The 18,613-nt window shown below is 50.0% G+C and overlaps 2 protein-coding genes across 6 annotated transcripts in view; one reads left to right on the top strand and one right to left on the bottom strand.

Moving 5' to 3' along the window:
* CCDC167 (coiled-coil domain containing 167) overlaps window positions 1–17,022 on the top strand; it is a 27,441-nt gene extending 10,419 nt beyond the window's left edge. The window contains exons 2-5 of one of the 4 annotated variants that reach the window (XR_008916530.1): window positions 11,927–12,021; window positions 12,471–12,523; window positions 15,583–15,741; window positions 16,681–17,022. Coding sequence is in view for 3 of the 4 variants with exons in the window: in XM_007483820.3 (XP_007483882.1) it covers window positions 11,657–11,677; window positions 11,927–12,021; window positions 12,471–12,523; window positions 15,583–15,686 (273 nt within the window). In the remaining variant the exon portion in view is untranslated. Of the gene's footprint in view, window positions 1–11,539; window positions 11,678–11,926; window positions 12,022–12,470; window positions 12,524–15,582; window positions 15,914–16,680 lie in introns of those variants that run through there. The other 3 variants (XM_007483820.3, XM_007483821.3, XM_007483818.3) reach the window with 3 other exon arrangements.
* The window catches only part of CMTR1 (cap methyltransferase 1), a 74,032-nt gene continuing 72,430 nt past the window's right edge, over window positions 17,012–18,613 (bottom strand). For both annotated transcript variants that reach the window (XM_001379166.5, XM_016431030.2), the window contains exon 24: window positions 17,012–18,613. In XM_001379166.5, the coding sequence (XP_001379203.2) occupies window positions 18,481–18,613 (133 nt within the window). In that variant the 3' untranslated portion in view covers window positions 17,012–18,480.

Below are 18,613 nucleotides of genomic sequence, written 5' to 3'. Positions count from 1 at the left end.
GGCCCAGATCCCACGTCTCCTCTTCTCCCCAGCTCCACAGGGCAAGAGTTTCTGATGCTATGAGGATGAAGCGCTTTCACATGTTGCACAGGGCCACTCCCTGTGGAGAGTCTTTTAGGATCAGAACAAGATGTCACCGGCTCAGGAAGATGGGGGCTTCCTCAGGGCAAGGACTGGCCTTAACACTGGCCCATAAACACTTGCTGAACAAGTGGTTGTCTTATTTTTAACCTTTGCCTTCCCTCTTAGAATCAGTACTGTGTATTGGCTCCAAGGCAGAAGAGTGGTAAGGGCTAGGCAACGGGGGTCAAGTGACTTGCCCAGTCACACAGCTGGGAAGTGTCTGAGGCCAGATTTGAACTTGAGATCTCCTGTCTCCAAGCCTGGCTCTCCCTCCACTGAGCCACCCTGCTGTGCCGCCCCTCCCCCCCCATGCACACATGCATGCACACACACGCACATGAATATCTTTTTGACCTTCGTGTGGGACATGGAAACAGCCTTGCTAGGTGGGAGGCTTCTCTTTTAGCGGAAGGATGTGGTCGGACTCTGGGGACGTCTAGGCAGATGTCTCCCAGCTGTGATTAGTAGCTCTCGGTCAGTTTTTCCTTTTGTTCTTTATCCTGTTTACTTTGGGTTTCCTGAGGGTGCTACGGCACATGGCACTCCCACTAGGCGCAGGACAATGAGACTGCATTGAGAAGCATCCGAAGCGAATAGCTGGCGGCCTTCCCCAGAGCCTCTCCATGCAGGTACCTTCGGAGGAGATAAAGGCTGTTCGGTGCCCGTTCTCTGCGCTCTGATACCAGCGGGACCAAACGCCATAGCAACTCCATCCGCAGCTGCCCCGAGATGGCTCCGCAAGGCGGTGGCGCCCAGAACCTCTGCAAGCCTTCCTCGGGCCTCCCGCCCCCGCCTGCGTTTGGGTTCCTAGGCCACCATCTCTTCCAGTTTCTCTGGCCTGGGAGAAAAATCCCATCAGCAACTCGACTCAGTTCCATGGCGGCCTCCCCAGGGAGCGCCGAGCCATCGCTCCCTGGAAGTCTGGTGTCAGCAGAATAATCAAAGCCACCACAGAGGCCTCGTGGTAGCAGGCCATGGAGACGGCATCTGGCGGCCAGGAACGGAGCGAGACGGAGCCTGACCCTTGACGGCCCGCTCCGGGAGCTTGTCAGTACCGCGTCAGGCCGCCACAGGTTCCTTCCCCTGAACCGCTCTGACTCCTGACTTGATTTCCACCAGGGAGCTGCGCAAACGCCCCAGAGGGGATTTCAGGGGATTTTTACAGTTTCTCTTAACTCGGCATTTTTATGCTCTATAGGACCCCGGGGAGACTTCCCGAAAGCTCTGAGAATAAGGTGTTATTCCCCAAGTCAGGCAAGACGATTTTGCTTCACTGCTTTGATGCGGTTTTGCCTCTGATGAAGCATGGTGGGAATAGGAGGCTGGCTCTAGCCCCAGCCTCGGGGAGCAGCACCCTGATGGAAAGCTGTCTTCAGCCGGCTCCTCAGAGACTGGGGGAGATGTTGGACTCCCGGGGCACCCACCAACCATGCTGCATGAACAGCATCTAAAATCCTCTCCCACACCTCGGAGAGGTGCTGCAGCCTCTGCTGCACGTTAGCCTTGGCAGCTGGCTGACATTTGCCATACTTAGTAGATCTAAAAAGCGGGCTCTGTCAGATAATAGAGGAGAGCCGGCTAGAGGGGACCTCAGAGGCCGTCTGCTCTAGCTCTTTCATTTTACGAATGAGGAAACAGAGGCCCAAGAAGGTTATGACTTGTCTACATTCATGTGTAATCATCTTCAGAGATTTGAACCCATATCAGATAAATATTTGAACCAGTCAACAAACATTTATCAAATGCCTGTTATGTGCTAAGAATGAGGGTCAACTAGATGGCACAGTGGATAGAGTGCTGGGCCTGGTATCAGAGAGACTCCTCTTCCTGGGTTTAAATCTGGCCTCTGATACTTCCTAGCTACGTGACCCTGGCCAAGTCATTTCACCCTGTTTGCCTCCATTTCCTCATCTATAAAATAAACTGGAGAAGGAAATGGCAAACCACTCCAATGTCTCTGCCAAGAAACCCCAAATGGAGTCACAGAGTCAGAAACGACTGAAAAACAGCACATGCCAGTAAAACACTGGGGATACAAAGAAAACCAAAAGATAGGCTGCCTTTATTGAGCTCACGGTCTGATGGTGGAGACAACATGCAAACCACTATGTACAGATGAGCTGCAAACTGAATGCACTGGAAATAACCAACAGAGGGAAGGCCCTAGAATTAAGGAGGATCTGGAAAGCCTTCCTGAGGAAGGTAGGATTTTAGCTGGCCTTGAAGGAAAGCAGGTCAGGCCCAGTAACTCCAGAACCAGGGGTCTTTCTCCTCTGCTTTGCTGCCTTATTCTCCCAGGCCCCTGGGGCTCACCTCCTTCTGGAAGGGGAGAAATCATCTCGCCAGCCCCTTTATTTTACACAGGACAGCACCTACTGCTCAACAGGGTTAACTGACTTATGTAAAGATTAAAATTTTGGGGATGCTGAGGCAGGTAGAAATTAGTTTCTCTCTGCAAAGAGTATTATATTTTTATGAGGTTTATTAAAGGTTAAGGATTAAAGAAAATACAGAATAAGAAAGCACATGCCTAGGCTAGAGAGGCCTAGACAAGATAACCTCACATCATGAAAGAGACTCTGCTCCAAAATGGAAGTCCAAAAGAGGCCGAGCCTATTCACAACCAGGTTTAAATACCCATCTCGCTCTCGGCCCACGTGAGAATTCAGTGAGATTAGAGGGCATTCTGGGGAAGTGGAGCAAGGATTTCTGGGGATTGAAGTCCTGGATTCGAGTCTATTTTTACACTTAGGATCATAAGGTCATAGACAGGACTGAAATGGACCTTAGAGGTGATCTCCTCATCGGATCACCAGCTAAAAGTCAGGAGTTTAGAGAGGTCATTCCACCCAAGTCCCTTATTTTACAGATGAGGAAACTGAGGCCCAGAGTGGACCTCTCAAGGACACACCAGCTAAGTGGAAGAGCCAAAAAATTTGATGCCAGGTCCTTTGACGCCAGATCCTGTACCTGTTATACCCCACTGTGTTGCTGGGTTTTTTGGTTGTTGGTTTTTTCTTACTATTATATTTTTTTAATGATATATAATAACAATTTTTAACATACATTTTCCAAACTTATAAGATCCCAGTTGTCTCCTCTCCCCTCCTAGGCCCCAGACCCGCTGCTTCTAATAATAAAGCATGGGCCCTGTCCAAGGTCACAGAGGTAGTGAAAAGTAGAACCCAAGGCCTCTGAAAATGCAATACTCTATTGGACATGCTGATCTTATTGATGAATTCATTTAAAGTAAACTTGAATATCAAAAGTTCCAGGGGAAGAGCAGCTGGGGAGTACAGTGGTTAGAGTTCCAGGCCTGGAGTTGGGAGGCTTCTGGCACTTCCTAGCAGTGTGAGCCTGGGCAAGAATGAATACTAAGACAGTAAGGCTTTTAAAAAGAGTTCCAGGGGAACTAAACACCCAGGTGGGGGCCTCCTGAGTATGCTGCCACCTCCCATTTCTCCCAGATCACTCCCTTGGGCTTCCTGCCTCTCCTTCCCTCTGAATGGGTCTCTCTAGTTCCCCCTGTTGGACTCTCATCTCTTCTCCAGGGTCTGCTTCTTTTATGCACCAAGGTCATCTAGAAATAGGTCATCTTTAGCATTAAACTTCTTGAGTGGCCCTGGGAGCCCCTTCTCTACCGTATCCTACCTACTAGGCCTCTTTCTTTTTTCTCCCCGCACCCAGATTATTTTACTTTCTTCCCTATCTGCTCATCCTGTTGACCTCAAGCCCCCCCCCCCCAAGCATCTAAAATAAGTCCTACTGTGACATAGCAGCCCTTAAGAACCTTCCCCATTCTTCCACTCCTCCTGTCGTCTCCATCCAGCCCAGTAAGACACAAGATGAGGCGTATAAATTGGGGCTGAAATCTTGCAGTTGGTGAGGGAAGCAAAGGGAATGGCGTTCCTTCCTATTTTTTTCTGTCTCCAGCTTTTATTCTCCTAGTATTTATCTGATAAAATAGGCTTTAAATTGGAACTGGGAAAGGGGGAGAAGAAGGGGAAAACTGCTTACCTTTCTCTACTGGGTTAGATACCATAGAGAGCATCAGCTACCACATAGCAAAAAGAAAACCAATAGAGATTCTAGCAATAAGATCCAGGGTCTTGCATGTCTATAACAAATGTACAAAGTATAGCTCACAGGCAAGATAAAGAAGAGAGCCTAATTCGAGGAGCTATCTATTAATCCTGTGCTTGATGTTCTGAGAGACAGAAAAGAATTCCGGGCATGGTCTTTACCCCCAGGGCAACTGGTTGATGTCTGCTTCCCTTGCCCACTGTGGACACTGAGCTGACTTGGAGAGGAGCTGTCCAGCCTAGCATTTCCTTAGTGTTCTCTCAGTTCAATTCAGTAAGCATATTTAAGTGTCTAGGCACTGTGCGAGGGGCTGGGCCTACTAGAACCAAGATGAGGTTGTGCCTGCCCTCAAAGGGCTGACATTCTACTGAAAGATGTGGCCCGTATTCCAACAAGTACAAAGTGTATATTCAAATGAACACAAAGTAATCTCAAGAAGGAGAAAAGACTAATATTAGTGCCATTGGGTAGGAAGAGGCATCTCAGCCAGACTTTTCAAGAAAGCCAGGCCATCTCTGAGGTAGAAAGGAGAAAGAAGTGCATTTCGGACATGGGGGACCACTCAAATCAAAGTCTAGAGACAAAAGATGGAATGTCATGTGCTGGGAGAAACTAGCAGACCAGTTTGACTCCATCAGAGAGTGTAAAAGGATTCAATATGAAAAAAAGACTAGATGCAAATATGGATTCAATGACAGCACGGTAGAACCCATATCAGACTATTTACTGCCTTGGGGAGGAGCGAGGGAGGGAGAAAATCTGAATCTCAAAATGTCAGACAACAATTGTTAAAAATTATCTCTACGTGTAAATGAAAAAAGTATTTCAAGTTTAAAAAAAAAAAGACTGGGAAATGGGATGAGTGCCAACATCATATCAACATCAGCGACTTGGCATGGTGGGAAGAACCCCAGATTTGGTGTCAAATATGGAGCTAGAAGTGAATCCCTCTGCTACATAGCACTTGTGTGACCTAAAATAAGTCACAACCCTGTGGGTCTCAGTTTCCTCATCTGTGAAAATGAAGAGACTGGATTAGATGGCCTCAAAGTTCTTTTCTTCCTTGTGGATTTTATAATTTCCAGGTGGCTTCTCTATATGTACATAGTCAACTAGTTTTTTGTACTAAAAGATCTTTGGTTCAGATAGAATCAAATAAAAGACTGGCACTCTGAAACATTTTGCTTAAGAATAAGTGATGTGTAAAAACGCTAGGCAGCTTAGTGGATTGAGAGCCAGACCTAGAGATGGGAGGTCCTGGGTTCAAATGTGCCCTCAGATACTTCCTGTGTGACCCTGGGCAAATCAATCCCAGTTGCCTAGTCCTTACTGCTCTTCTGCCTTGGAACCAATTCTATCAAATCTAAGCCAGAAAGAAAGAATTTTTTGAAAAACAGGAAAAGCAATGATTTTGTGGGATCAACCTTACTTTCTTATTTTTATGTGACTATATTTGTGTTTTTTCATTTTGTGTCCTATATATTTTTATATATCCTTGGTGATTCACCCATTTGAATGTAAGCCCTTTGCAAGTAAGAGATAGTTTCATTCTTTGTACTTGTATCCTTAGCACCTAACCAAGTGTCTGGCACATAGTAGATCCTTAATACTCATTGGTTGATTGAACTAACATTTATTCAACAAGCCTTTATTAAGTACCTACCATATGCATGGCATGGGTGGGAGGGGAAGGGGAATGAAGAAAAAATCAAAACAGTATGAACTCATTCCGGGGGGTGGGGAGGAAGGGGTGCTCAGTGGGGACATGAAGAATGAATGGCTCCTTGAAGGGATTGAGGGATTTCAAGAGGCAGATTAGGGAGAGGAGAGGCACCATGAAAGGACTTGGGGGCAGCCAGTGGAATGTTTTGTGTGAAAAACCAGCCAACTGGCCAGTTGGGTGAGAAAGAGTATGCCCTGGGGTAGTAATGAGAGACCAGTCCAGATGGACATAGGTTAGAGCCAGGCTAGCAGCGGGATGTCTCATATTACTCCCTTTGATACCCACTTTGCTAGACAAGAGGGAGCCATACCTTCCTGTTCCTGGATGGTCACCCTCTGAGAAGTTAGTCATTGGGCCCTGTTCCGTTTGTGGTCAGTCATGCATATCTGACACTTCATGACCTCAGTTGGGGTTTTCTTGGCAAAGATCCTGGAGTAGTTGGCTATTTCCTTCTCCAGATGAGGAAACTGAAGCCAACAGGGTAAAGTGACTTGCTCAGGGTCACACAGCTAGGAAGTATCTGAGACCACATTTCCTGTCTCTAGGTCTGGCTCTCAGTTCACTGAGCTACCCAGTTGCCCCCCAAATTCTCTTCCTACGTGTCTCTGCATCTTCAGCACTGCAGTTTCTTCTCCTTTGAATGGGGTCCCAGTTGTCAATGGCCCTCCTCACATGGAGGAGAACAGGACAGAACCAAGTCTGACACCAGGACTCTGCTCTGGATACTTCTTCAGGACTCATCCTCCCCACAATGTACTCCCATCCGGCCTTCTGTCCCCTCTCCTTACAAAGCCCCAGCTACCAAGAGGCCCAGTGATCATGCCCCGCCTTGGGCAGGGCCCAAGAAGCCTCTCCTCCCCCCTGCAGCACTCACCACCCCATGGGGTAGTCATCCAGGGATTTCACTCAGTTTCCCTTCCCCTGGCCCATTAGCACAGATACTCAAGAACTGCTTTTGCTTCAGTGAATGCTGAAGGAGAGTATGGCTCGTTTGCCAATTTCCTGCACTGGCCAACCCCGGGAATCCTGCTGTCAAGCTGGGTCCTCTCCCGAGGATAAAGTCACGGCTGAATGGAAATCCTTGAGCCCTCTCCGCCTCTCTCCCTACTTCAGCCTCCACCCCCTACCCCCACCCCAGTCCCATATCAACAGCAGCTGGATTTTAAAGAAGGGGAAATTGCTGTTTAGAAACTAAGAGGAGAGGGCCCTTGGTGGAGCATAAATATTCATGGAGGGAGGTTAGAACTTGAAGTCCCTAAAACCTTGATTTGTGTTCACCCATTTAAGCCTCATTAAAAAGTGGTGAATGAAAGTGGGAATATCCAGGGGAGCTGTAGATGAATTGGGTTCCATGCAGATAAAGGCCTCAAGCTGCCAGCTCCGCGGGCAGTGCCCAGAGCCCGGTGGCAGCTTGGCGTGGCCACTAATCACTTGCCAACCTCAATTTCAGGATTTTGCTTAGCATGAGACATGCTTCTTGCTCCCTAGAGATTGTTTATTGTTTGGGCACCTGGCGCCTCCCTGGAGCTGGGGAAGAGTGGAAACACACAAGCCCTTTCCAGAGATCAGAGGGTTTATTCTTCCTAAGCAAGCATGACATAAAGCCCATCCTCAGGGCTCCTCCTGGGATCTAGGGCACCAAGGCCCATCCTAGGAGGACTGGAGGACTTCAGGAAGAACCGTTGGGAGCTTGGCCAGCAGCCCTTTGGCCCCAGTTGCTGGGGCCAAGAGCACTCCTGCTCCAAGGGCCTGATCCTGGGCTGGAGGCCTACCTCTCAGTGGCCTTGGCTCAAGGTGCGAATCAGAGCTGATGGCAGTGGAGGGTTCCCAGGGGCCAGATCAAAGAGCAGAGATCTAGAGCCAAACTCCGGGCCAGCATCTCCCAGCAGCTACTTGACCTCCACCCCATCCCCATGTCTCACAGGCAGCTCAAACCCTCTGAGTCTGATTATCTTGGCAAATCCCCCTTAACTTTCTCATCGCCTTCCCCCTGGGGGCCAGGTCTAAGATGAAGTCACACCAGGCTCCCCTCTCCTCCTCTAGCTCACTTTCTGTGCCCGGTCACTTGCCAGGTTCTCTTTATTCATTCTGTCTCTGCAGTACACCTTGGACACGGCCCCTTTGTGCCCACACCACAAGCACTCTGGCCAGGACCTCATCCCTTCTTTCCTAGCCCATAGCATCAACCACCTGACCAGTCCTCTGCCTGCACCCTCTCACCAGGACTCTGTGTGGCCCCATGGACAATGTTTTCTTGCCAGAGATGCCCAAGTGGTTTGCCATTTCCTCTTCCCATGTGTCCCCATTTTATAGATGAGGAAACTGAGGCAAATAGGAGCTAAGTGATTTGCCCTGGGTATCCAGTGGTTTGCCTTTTCCAGTGGGTCCTTTTGTCAGGCAGTCAGGTTAAATGACTTACTTGCCTAGGGTCACACTGCTAGGAGTGTTTGAGTTCAGATTTGAACTCAGGTCTTCCTGATTCCAGAGCTAGTATTCTTAACCACTGAGCTGTAGCTTCCCCTATTTACTTAGGTGCATCATATCTCATCTCTATCCCCACAACAGAAAGTAAGTTCCTTGAGGGCAGGAACTGGCTCACTTTTACATTTGCTTATTTAATTCCTGACATAGTATTGATATACCAGGCATTAATAATACTTTTCAATTGATTGACAAGAATGTAGCCCATTTTACAGATGAGGAAACTTAAAGGGGATTAGTGGAGTTGTCCAAGATCATACCATGAGTAAGTTGTAAAAGACTCAAACCCAAGTCCTTAGACTACAAATGCAGCTCTTTTCTGCATGCTATATAGTGAGTGCTTCAGGGATATAAAAGAAAACCTTTCAGCTGTTGCCCTGGAACACTCCCCAATGGCAAAGTGGGACAAACCAGAGATTCCAGAATCAGCCAGAGAATTCTTGAGGTTTCCTCAGGAGTCCCCTTCCCTTCATCCTCCCTGCCTGCCCAGGGTTATTTCTTTACCAGTGATGGCTGCTCTGGCTATAGACAAACCACCCTACGAGTTGATGGGAAACGCTGGAGTTGCTGCCTCCCAGACTAGAATGAGGAAACATCTGAGCTGGAAAAACCTTCCAAGAGAAATGGAGGCTCACAAAGGTTTGGTAAAGTCCCACAGAGCCAAGATTTGAACCCAGATCCTCTGGTTTCCAGGCTAGGATTCTTCTACTGTTCCTATATCCATCTCCCAAATCCCAGAGGGCAGAAACCAAATCGGCTGAATGTTAAGCTTCTTCTGAGCAGAGACCATGCCAAGCACCCACTGAGGGATCCCACAGACCTTCTAAGTTCCAGCTTATAAGACAAGTCTCTGAAAGGTCCTGGGTGACATTTTTTTTAAGTTATTTATTTAGAATATTTTTCCATGGTTATATGATTCATGATTCTCCCCTTCCCAGAGCTAACAAACAGTTCTACTATGTTACACATGTATCATTGTTCAAAATCTATTTCTATGTTATTCATATTTGCAGTGGATTGATCTTTTAGAAACTCTAATCGTATCCCCCTCGACCCATGTGATCAATCATATGTTTTTCTTCTGTGTTTCTGCTCCCACAGCTCTTCCTCTGGATGTGGATAGTGTTCTTTCTCATAAGTCCCTCTGAATTGTCCTGGATCACTGCATTGCCACTAATGGAGAAGTCCATTACCTTCGATTGTACCACAGTGTATCAGTCTCTGTGTACAATGTTTTCCTGGTTCTGCTCCTTTCACTCTGCATCACTTCCTGGAGGTCGTTCCAGTCTCCATGGAATTCCTCCACTTTATTATTCCTTTGAGCACAATAGTATTCCATCACCAACATATACCACAATTTGTTGCGCCATTCCCCAATTGATGGACATGGGGTGACTTCTTTACTAGGGCCTGGGGGGCTCTTTTTCCCTACCCCCCCTTCCTCCTCTCCCCCTTGCTTTTGCTTCTCGACCTCCTCTTCTTCCCCATCTTTCCTCTCAGGCCTCCTTTCCCCAGTTCTTGTCCTTCTCTGATTGAAGTGGGGGCTGAAGTGATAAAAGATGAGGCTGCATTGGTAGGAAGCAGATGGCTCTGGCTGGGATGGTTGGAGGGCAAGCCCGACCTAAAGAGGCTTAGTAGATACCCAAAAGCTTCTTCAGTCCCTCCAGGTCTGGAGCCACAGATGACCTGCTGGCCTGGGCACTGTCAAGGCTTGCCCCTCCTCCTCTTGGGGCATATGCACCACTTCATTGCAGTGGCTGGCTCCCCATGGGGTCCCCTTGGTGCCCATTAGCAGATTAATGAAACAATTAACCAGGCAATTAACACAAATCTCTGCGGTTGCTCCCTCCCACAGGGCTGGGGTAAGGAATTCTGAGCTAGCAGAGGTTTAAGATGGGTTACCTGAAGGGCTGTTAGCTAGGCTGGGCATGGGCCTGTGCAGGGAAGCAGCTGTCAACCGAAGAGGACACTATGGCCACAGAAGAGAGAGGTCCAGATCTGTGGAGAGAGTGACAGGCCTGGGTTCTAATCCAGCCTCAGACACTTCCTAGCTGTGTGATCCCAGGCAAGTCACTTAACCTTGTTTGCCCAGCCTTGCCCTTCTGTCTTAGAACTGTCGCTAAGAAAATACCAGTTAAAGGAGTTCAGTCTCCTTACCAGCTGTTCTGGGCTCTCTCTACCAACTCCTGTGATTCCTCTATGGAAAAGGAGTTTTCAGCCTGGTCTCTGGCCTCCTACACCCAGGAAGCACAGGTCCCAAAATATAGGAAAAGGCCCCCAAAGGGAGGAAGCAGAGAACCAGGTTGAAGAAAGAAACCATTTCTGTAAAAAAAAAAAAAGACTTCATTTCTTCGGGCTTATTTCCCCATCTGTCAAATGGGCAGAATGAACAAAGTCTTAAAGTGCTGTGTGTCAAACACTCACAAAGAGGAAACAGCCCTTGCCCTCAAAGGGATTACATTCTAATAGGGGATAAGGAGAGGAGAAAAAGATGAGGCTGAGGAGGCCCAGACTGCAGGGAGCATGACTTGGAAATGGCCAGGAAATGCCTCCACCATGTCTCACTCCCCTCATCATGTGATATTGTGAGAACCTGGGAGCTCCAAGGACAATCCAGACACGTGATTCAGTCAGATTCAGTTATTGCTATTGGGTCTTATCTGATTCTTCTTGACCCTATTTGAGGCTTTCTTGGCAAAGATCCTGGAGGAGTTTTGTCATTTCCTTCTCTAGTTCATTTTACAGACCAGGAAACGGAGATAAAAGTAGACAAGTGACTTGGCCAGGGTCACACGGGTAGGAAGTGTCCAAGGCCAGACTTGAACTGGGGAAGAGGAATTTTCCTGATTCCAGGCCCCGCACTTTGTTTACTGCACCATGTCTAAATGGTCCAGGGCCTTCTCCCCACCCTTATAGTCCCAAGGAGATCCCAGGTGGGGGTGGGGGGTGAGAAGTGGCTAGGGCCAGGCCACAGGAAATGAATCCGTGTGAGTGCCAAGCTGAATACTCTCTACTAAGCCCAGTTCCATCAAAATCCATACTTAAGAATGAAAGCGTTTGGCTCTATTTTATTTAACAAGACAGATTCCTCAATTTACCAACCTCCAGACAAGGGAATGGGAGATCTTCCATTTGTCAGTGATTCTAGCGGTTCCTTTTGGTAGCTTTTGACAAAAATATTACCAGGCAACCAGAATGATTCCCCTAAGATGGCCTCCCTGAAATGGACGAGGAGCCAGTGCGAAAATGTGCGTGGCTGCTTCTAAAGTAAGCTGCTGTGCACATATTTCCTTCATTCGACCTGTGGGAAGCCCCACAGGCCCATCAGGTAGCCCAGGGTGAACAGGCCTGCCTTGGGTGAGGGGATTAGCCCCCGCTGAGCTGGGCCACACTTCTGGAGGCCCCTCCTTGCCTGGGCCTGACTCAGGCCCGTTCTCCCAGCAGCCATCTGGGGGCCCCTGGGCCCCTGGCCCCGCCTCTGCGGGGGCGGGGGGTTACCTGGAGTTTGTGTTTCAGATAGATGGGCTTGAAGAGAAGCTGACCCTGTGCCGGAGGAGCCTGGAGGAAGTGACCGGCCGCCTTCGTACTGAGGAGCTGAGCCCGGAAGCCAGGTACTGCCACGGCCGGTGGGCCCCTCTGCCTGCTCCGCATGGGTCTCTCTCGGCCCTCCCCGGGCTTTTTTGGCATGGCCCAGAGCTGGCAGGCATCCCCGAGAGGCACCATTGCAGGGAGAAGCACCAGCTTTCTTCCCAACTCCGCCATCTCCCCCCAGGGTCTAATGCCCAGTCTCCCAGAGGCTCTTCTCCCCTGCCCTAGGCTTGGCCCCCGGGCTCTCTGCAGGCCCAGAAGGGTGGAGGCCCACGGGGCTGATGGCCCTTCCACAGTGCCCCTCTCCCGGCTCGGTCAGCCGTGGCCTTCTACGGGATCTCCTGTCTCCGTCATCAGGGAAGTCGACTGTGCCCACCGCTTGCCCTGCTCCCTCCGGCACGAGGGACATACGGGTGGCACTAGAGGGAGGGAGGGAAGGCCAAGCCGCTTCTCTGCCCCCTCCCCCTTCCAGGAGAGCGCTGGAGAAGGAAAAAAACAACCTGACGAGCAGAGCCTGCGGCTACGGTAAGATCTCCCGGGCGCCCAGATTGGGGGGGTAAGGGGGCGTGGCTCCGAGTCCGCCAGAGACAAGAGGACCCTTCCGAAGTCACGGGACCCTCATTTAGTAGAGGGGAAACTCGGGGGGGGGGGGGCGTCCTTCTCTGGGAAACTGAGGTTTTCCTTCTCTGCACGAGGTATCCCTACTCAGAGTAGCAGTAGACGCCCTCAGGAAGAGGGAGAGTCGCAGGGAGCCCCGGACCAGGCTCCAGCACTGGGGGCGGGGCTAGAACTGGAGAGGCCCCCTGCTCCGAGCCCGCCAGGGGACGGGAAAGGAGGGAACGCGCAGCCTTCACCGAGGAGCCTCCAGGCTGGAGAACGCCTCTGCCTCTGGGGTTTAGGGGGGCCCAGGGGAAGCCGCAGCTGGCGCGGCCGGACGGCAGGGGCATTCCCTCAGAGCGCCCTCTTGTGGGGGGTTCCTCTCTCGGGCCCTCCGTATTCGGTGAGGCCGGCCCGCTGTTCCCATGGGTCCGGGTGGGCAGCCCCCATGTCTCTTCTTGCACAGAGCCCAGAGTGGGGTCGTGCTGCCACCTGCTGGGCGATGGAACAGGGCCCAGACTGAGAGAATCGGGGAGATCATCAGGGACCACTCCTTCCTCCCTCACTGCCCCCAGCCCCGCCGCAGGAGGGGAGGCAACCTGCAGGGCCAGGCCAGGCCCCACAGGGGATGGCTGGCGAATGCACACTGCCGGGTCACGGAGCACCTCCAGGGAGAAGAGGCCTCGAGCCTCTCCCGGCTAACTCAGTTACAGTCAGTGCTATGGGCTACTGGGAAGCATTTTCCTTTTAAAATCTTGCTGTAGCAGCTGGGTGGTTCAGTGGATTGAGACAGGTCCGGTTCAAATTTGGCCTCAGACACTTCCCAGCTGTGTGACCTTGGGCAAGTCACTTCACTTCCATTGCCTAATCCTTACTATTCTTCTGCCTTGGAACCAAAATACAGTATTGATTCAAAGACATATGGGAAGTTTAAAAAAAAACCAAACCTTGTTGAGTTACTCATTATCTCCATCCTACCCTATCATCACAGTCCTCTGTCACTCTTTAACACTCCCTCCCTCCGAGTCTCCAATCACGTCCCTTGCTTCCCTGCTTTCCTGGGCACTTCTAACAGCTGATTTGGACTCCCACCCTCCAGATCTCACCTTGAATCTGTCCACCACACAGCTGCCAAAATAATCTTCTTAAAGCACAGATCTTACAGTATCACTCTCCTGCTCAAGAAATCTCAATGGCTCCCTACTGTCTCGAAAATAAAAGTGCAAAATTGTTTTATACCCCACTTCACACATGGCATGCCAAAGTGGCAACTTTGCTGTCCCTGGACTTGTCCGAGCAGAGGCTGATGCACTCCCATTTCAGTCCGCTCTCCCCTCTCAAATGAATATACTTACCTGTTTACCCAGTAGAGTGTAATTCTTATTTTTGTCCATGTTCCTAAACCCAGCAGAGTGCATTGTATATTGAACCCTAAAAAGTGCTTGTGGGATTGGATTAAAACTAGCCAAATACCATAGACTCAGGGGTTGGAAGACCTGGATTCTGATTCCACCTCTGAAACTTCGTCTCTGGCCTTGGGGAAGCAATTTCATCTCCCTGAGCCTGTGTCCTCACTTCTAGCCAGTCAGCTCTTCCTATTAATGTTCCCATTTTATAGATAAGGAAACAGACTGAGGTTTAGGCATGTTCTCTCATAGCCAGGGAGTGTGAAGCGGGATTTGGACACAGGCTCCTGAATTTGAGTCTGGTACTTTCTGCTGTGCCATGTCACCCCTCAGCACAGCTGGTGGCTCCCTGTGGATGGGGGAGGGGGGGCAGGTACAGAGGTGGTCCCTTTGCCCAGAGAGCAGGCTTGACTTTCTCTTGGTTCTGCCATGAACAACATGATCTTAGGCCAGTCACTCTCCTGCTCCAAAACAACTCAAAAATGTTTGGTCTCTACTCTTACATGATTTACTTTTTTTTAAGTAAGTTTTTATGGACAGTTTTGGTCTTTTACATCATTGTAGTCTCATGATGCCCAACAAATTAGCTTCATGAATCTTCAGTAATCATTCATTAGGGTTTAGAGTCCCTTCCCGTTTCCCCGTACTAAGTAAAATTTGTTCTAGAAGTTAGATAACACAGTAGATAGTGCTAGGGCTGGAGTCAGAAGTCCTGGGTTCAAATGCAGCCTCAGACCCTTCCTAGCTGTGTGTCCTTGGGCCCATCACTGAATCCTGATGCCAGGTTCCTCCTGCTCTTCTGCCTTGGTTCTAAGATGAAAGGTCAGTTCTCTCCCTGGTCTCCATTCCTCTGGATATTGTGGATGTCCTCGTTGGGCTCAAACAGCACATAGGGGGAAGAGATGAGAAAGCTGCCCTAGGCTTGGGTGGGTGGAAAGTCTGCAGCGTTACGCTGGAGTTAAACGTGGGTGCCCCAGAGCCAGTCTGCATGCGGGGAGGGGGGACACAGTGATGTTTCAGGTATTTGTGGGAAAAGGAGCTGAGATTTAAGGAGAACCAATATCCTACTCTTCTTACCTCAGTAATTAACTTTGCCTTTTAAAAAGGTTCTAGGGGCCCACTAAGCTAGACTGGCCTAGAGATAGGAGGGCCAGGCTGTGTAACCCTGGGCAAGTCACTTACCCCCATTGCCTAGCCCTTGCCACTCTTCTGTCTTAGAACCAATATACAGTATTGTTTCTAAGAGAAAAAGGTATGGGTTTAAAAAAAAACTATTACTTGGTTACACACCATTTAATCTGAATTGAGAATGTGTCCAAATGTCTGGTTCTTTTAAGAAAAAAAGTTGTTTCTTTATTTCAGTGTATAGTCAATCCCATTATCTGATTCCCTCAAAGATTACATACTACACAGACTATGTACATGAGACAACACTAAGAAAATGTTTTACCATTTTTGTAATAAAAATATAACATTCCAAAAAGAAAAAAAGTGAGGGGGGAAGAGTGTGACCAAGAAGGGATGGGGGGGGGGTGCTCAGAGGCTCCCCTTCCCCAACTCCTCCTGGGTCTTTCTTCCCAGAAAGGGAGCTGAAGTCCCTCCGGAGAGAGAACTGTAAGAACACACTGCTGTCCATGGCCATCTTCTTGCTCCTTCTGCTCATCTACGTCTACTGGACCATGTAGCCCTGCTGGTTTCCAGCATAAGCCACAGGAAGCCGCCATGCTTTTGGAGACAGGGGTGAGAATGGAAAGTCAGGCTCTCTTTCTGGATTCTTACCTGTTGCCTGCCCAAGCCTGGACACTAGGAAGCCCCTGTGTCGTACTCAAGCCTCCCAGCTTCTGGGGCCTGGACATCAGCGGAGAAATGGCTCTTCCCAGGGAGAATGGCCAATAAAGAGTGTTTAGACACAGCTGTTTGCCAAGTAAATGCATCTTCCTGAAGCAGGAGGTGGGCTGGGGAGAAGGAGGATGTGTTGGGGAGAGACCAGTCCCAAGAAGTCCCTAGGGGCTAAGTGAGAGGGGAGCACCCCACAGAGGGCGAACGGGCAACTTCCAAGTGCTTCATCTGGGAGTGCCTTTCCTCAGGCTGCAGCCTCACAGGCCTAAGAAGCCCCTTGAATTCAATGGCTGCAGAAACATTAGGCCTTGGGAGCTGTAGAGCTCCAGGGCCCAGAGAGCTAATCTGTCTGAGAGGGGGGGAAACTGCTGTGAGGCAGAGGTAGGAGTGACAGAATCAGCTTTGCGGCCAGGGAGGTCACCGGTAGTGTGACTGGCCGGCCCACATCCCACCTGCGCTGCCCCTCCCCTGCCACAGCATGAGGACATGGGGCAGAGGAGAGGAGACTGGAGAGAGGCCAGAGCAAAGCAACTAAAATGATGGAGGGGCTCAGGCAGCAAGGAGGCAAGATTAAACCAATTAAGTATGTAAAGCAGGGAGGAAAAGAGCTCAGGGGAACAGAGGCCATGACACATTAAGGAGGGACCCTGGGGGAGGGAGGAGGAAGGGGGCCGCTGTAGGAGCTCTCCAGGCTGACCTGGTCCTGGAGGGGGGTGGGGGGGAGACATACTTTGCAGCAGGCCGGGAGGCCTAGGGGGAGCTGCAGTGAACCCACCCTTCTCTCCCCTCCTGCCATAGTCTAACGTGACATTAATTAGTCTGTTGCTTCTGCTATTTTAGTCTCCCAGACAGATCTTGGATTGTGATGTGCCACCGACTGGCCAGCTGTGTGATTTATATAACTGAGCAAGGCAGGTCCTTCCACCTCGGCCTTGTCAGGAAGAGAATCCAATCTCGGCCTCCATTCCACGTTTCCAAGGAGAAACATGAGAGCTTAACCACCGCAGACTTCCCGAAAGGAACTCCGTTTTCCAGGGTGTCTGAGCCTCTGGATTTGAAAGCGGCTTTTAGACAACCCCTTCTGCAACACCTCACAGCCCAGACGGTCTACAACCAAGTCAGCCAGTTGCCACACTACAAAGTGCCAACCATCGGTACAAAATAACACGGGTTTTAAAAATATCTTTTTCCTTTAATGATCTGAGACATTTACACACACACCCCTAACCGGTATTGGGCGGAAATTAGCCACCTTTGTAGGCAGGACTACTACTCCCAAATTCGGGCTAGAGGACAACTGTTGGTCCACCCCATGTGGAGAACCCCCCCACCCCAGCCCTGCAACCCCCTGCCTCTCACCATGGAAATAGGCCCAGCAAAGGAAATCTTTCCTTCTGGCCCTCCAGCCTGGGCCCCAGGGAAGGCAGAGAGAGAACTGGCTTATCAGTTCCAAGTACTCTCACCCTTCCTTCTCTAATCAAATGGCTCACAGACCTGCTTCCTTCCCCTTCTCGAGACCTGGGGTCCCTAACCCCTCTGTGTCCATAGGAGAGGTAACAGTCGAAGACCCCATGAGAAAACATGGAAGCAAGTTGTGCCTTTTGTTAGGGGAAAAAGAGGGGAGGAGAATGATCTCAAGCCTGAGAAATTCCATTCATACCCTCCAGTTTCGTCTCTTTGGCAACCTGGGCCAACCACTTATACTGGGCATCATGCAGTGACAGAAAAGTAGCCCACAGGGACTCCTATGGCTACCACTCCCCTCACCTTCAACAAAAGGTACTGCTCCAGGACTAAGGCCAGGTTCCTTGGTAAGATAACTGTTAGTGCTGTTTCCTCATCTTTTAGAGTAGTTTGCCCTTTCTAGGCTTGGACTAGAAGGGAAGACTGGGGTAGGAGACAGCTCTAGAAAGAAGGTTCTAGATACTCCAAAGGACATACACATTTAAAAAAAATGAAAAAAAACTCTCAGAAGTCAGGTTCTAGGGGCTGTCAAGGGGAGGGGGTAGATACAAGGACTGGCATGTTCAACAGTTGCCATCTTTCTTCCTCTGCCCATCACCCTGCCCAAATAGCGCAGCTACTTGGGTGAAAAGGAAGGACTCCCGGGAAAGCCAAGCAAGAGGCCAGACTCCGGGAAGGAGAAGGGTACGAAACCCCAGGAGCTCTGAGGCTTCAGCAATGATATTTTGTCTAGTGCCCTAAAACCACTGCCTCTGCTCCCCAGCCAGCCAAGAGACCAGGAGTGACCCTCGTGATCCAAACAAGGGGAGCAGCTATGTTCTAGGCCACACCTCCTAACGGGCAGAGGTCCCATCATGTCCTCCTAGAGATGGGAACTGAAATGGTTATACCAGGAGCAAAAGCAGCCCCATCTTCCTTAGCTCCTTCCAAATACTCCCAAAGTGTTGCGGGGGAAGGGAAGGCTGTAACCCAGGAGGAGTAGGGGTGAGAAGGTCATACACTATCCTTGATGTGCAATGATGCCATTCTTTCTCCTCTAAGGAGGACGTGGTCCGTCTCATCTGTGGCCTGTTATCTTGTTCCAAAGAGGACCATCAGCCCCCTCCCTCCTTAGGACAGCCACCACGGGTCCTTGGGGGGGTAGGGGAAGGTGGCATGATCTCCTGGGCTGGATCCTCAGACACTATGTGCCTGAATGAAGGAGAGGATGTCCTCCTTGGACAGTTTCTCAGGATCCTGGCACTTCTGAGAGTTGTGTACTCGGACACCATCACCCCACTCCCAGAAGAGCCGCCCATAGTAGCAGATG

This window comes from Monodelphis domestica, chromosome 2, assembly GCF_027887165.1.
Source record: "Monodelphis domestica isolate mMonDom1 chromosome 2, mMonDom1.pri, whole genome shotgun sequence".
Lineage (NCBI taxonomy): Eukaryota > Metazoa > Chordata > Mammalia > Didelphimorphia > Didelphidae > Monodelphis > Monodelphis domestica.
This window is presented reverse-complemented; position numbering and strand designations above follow the sequence as displayed.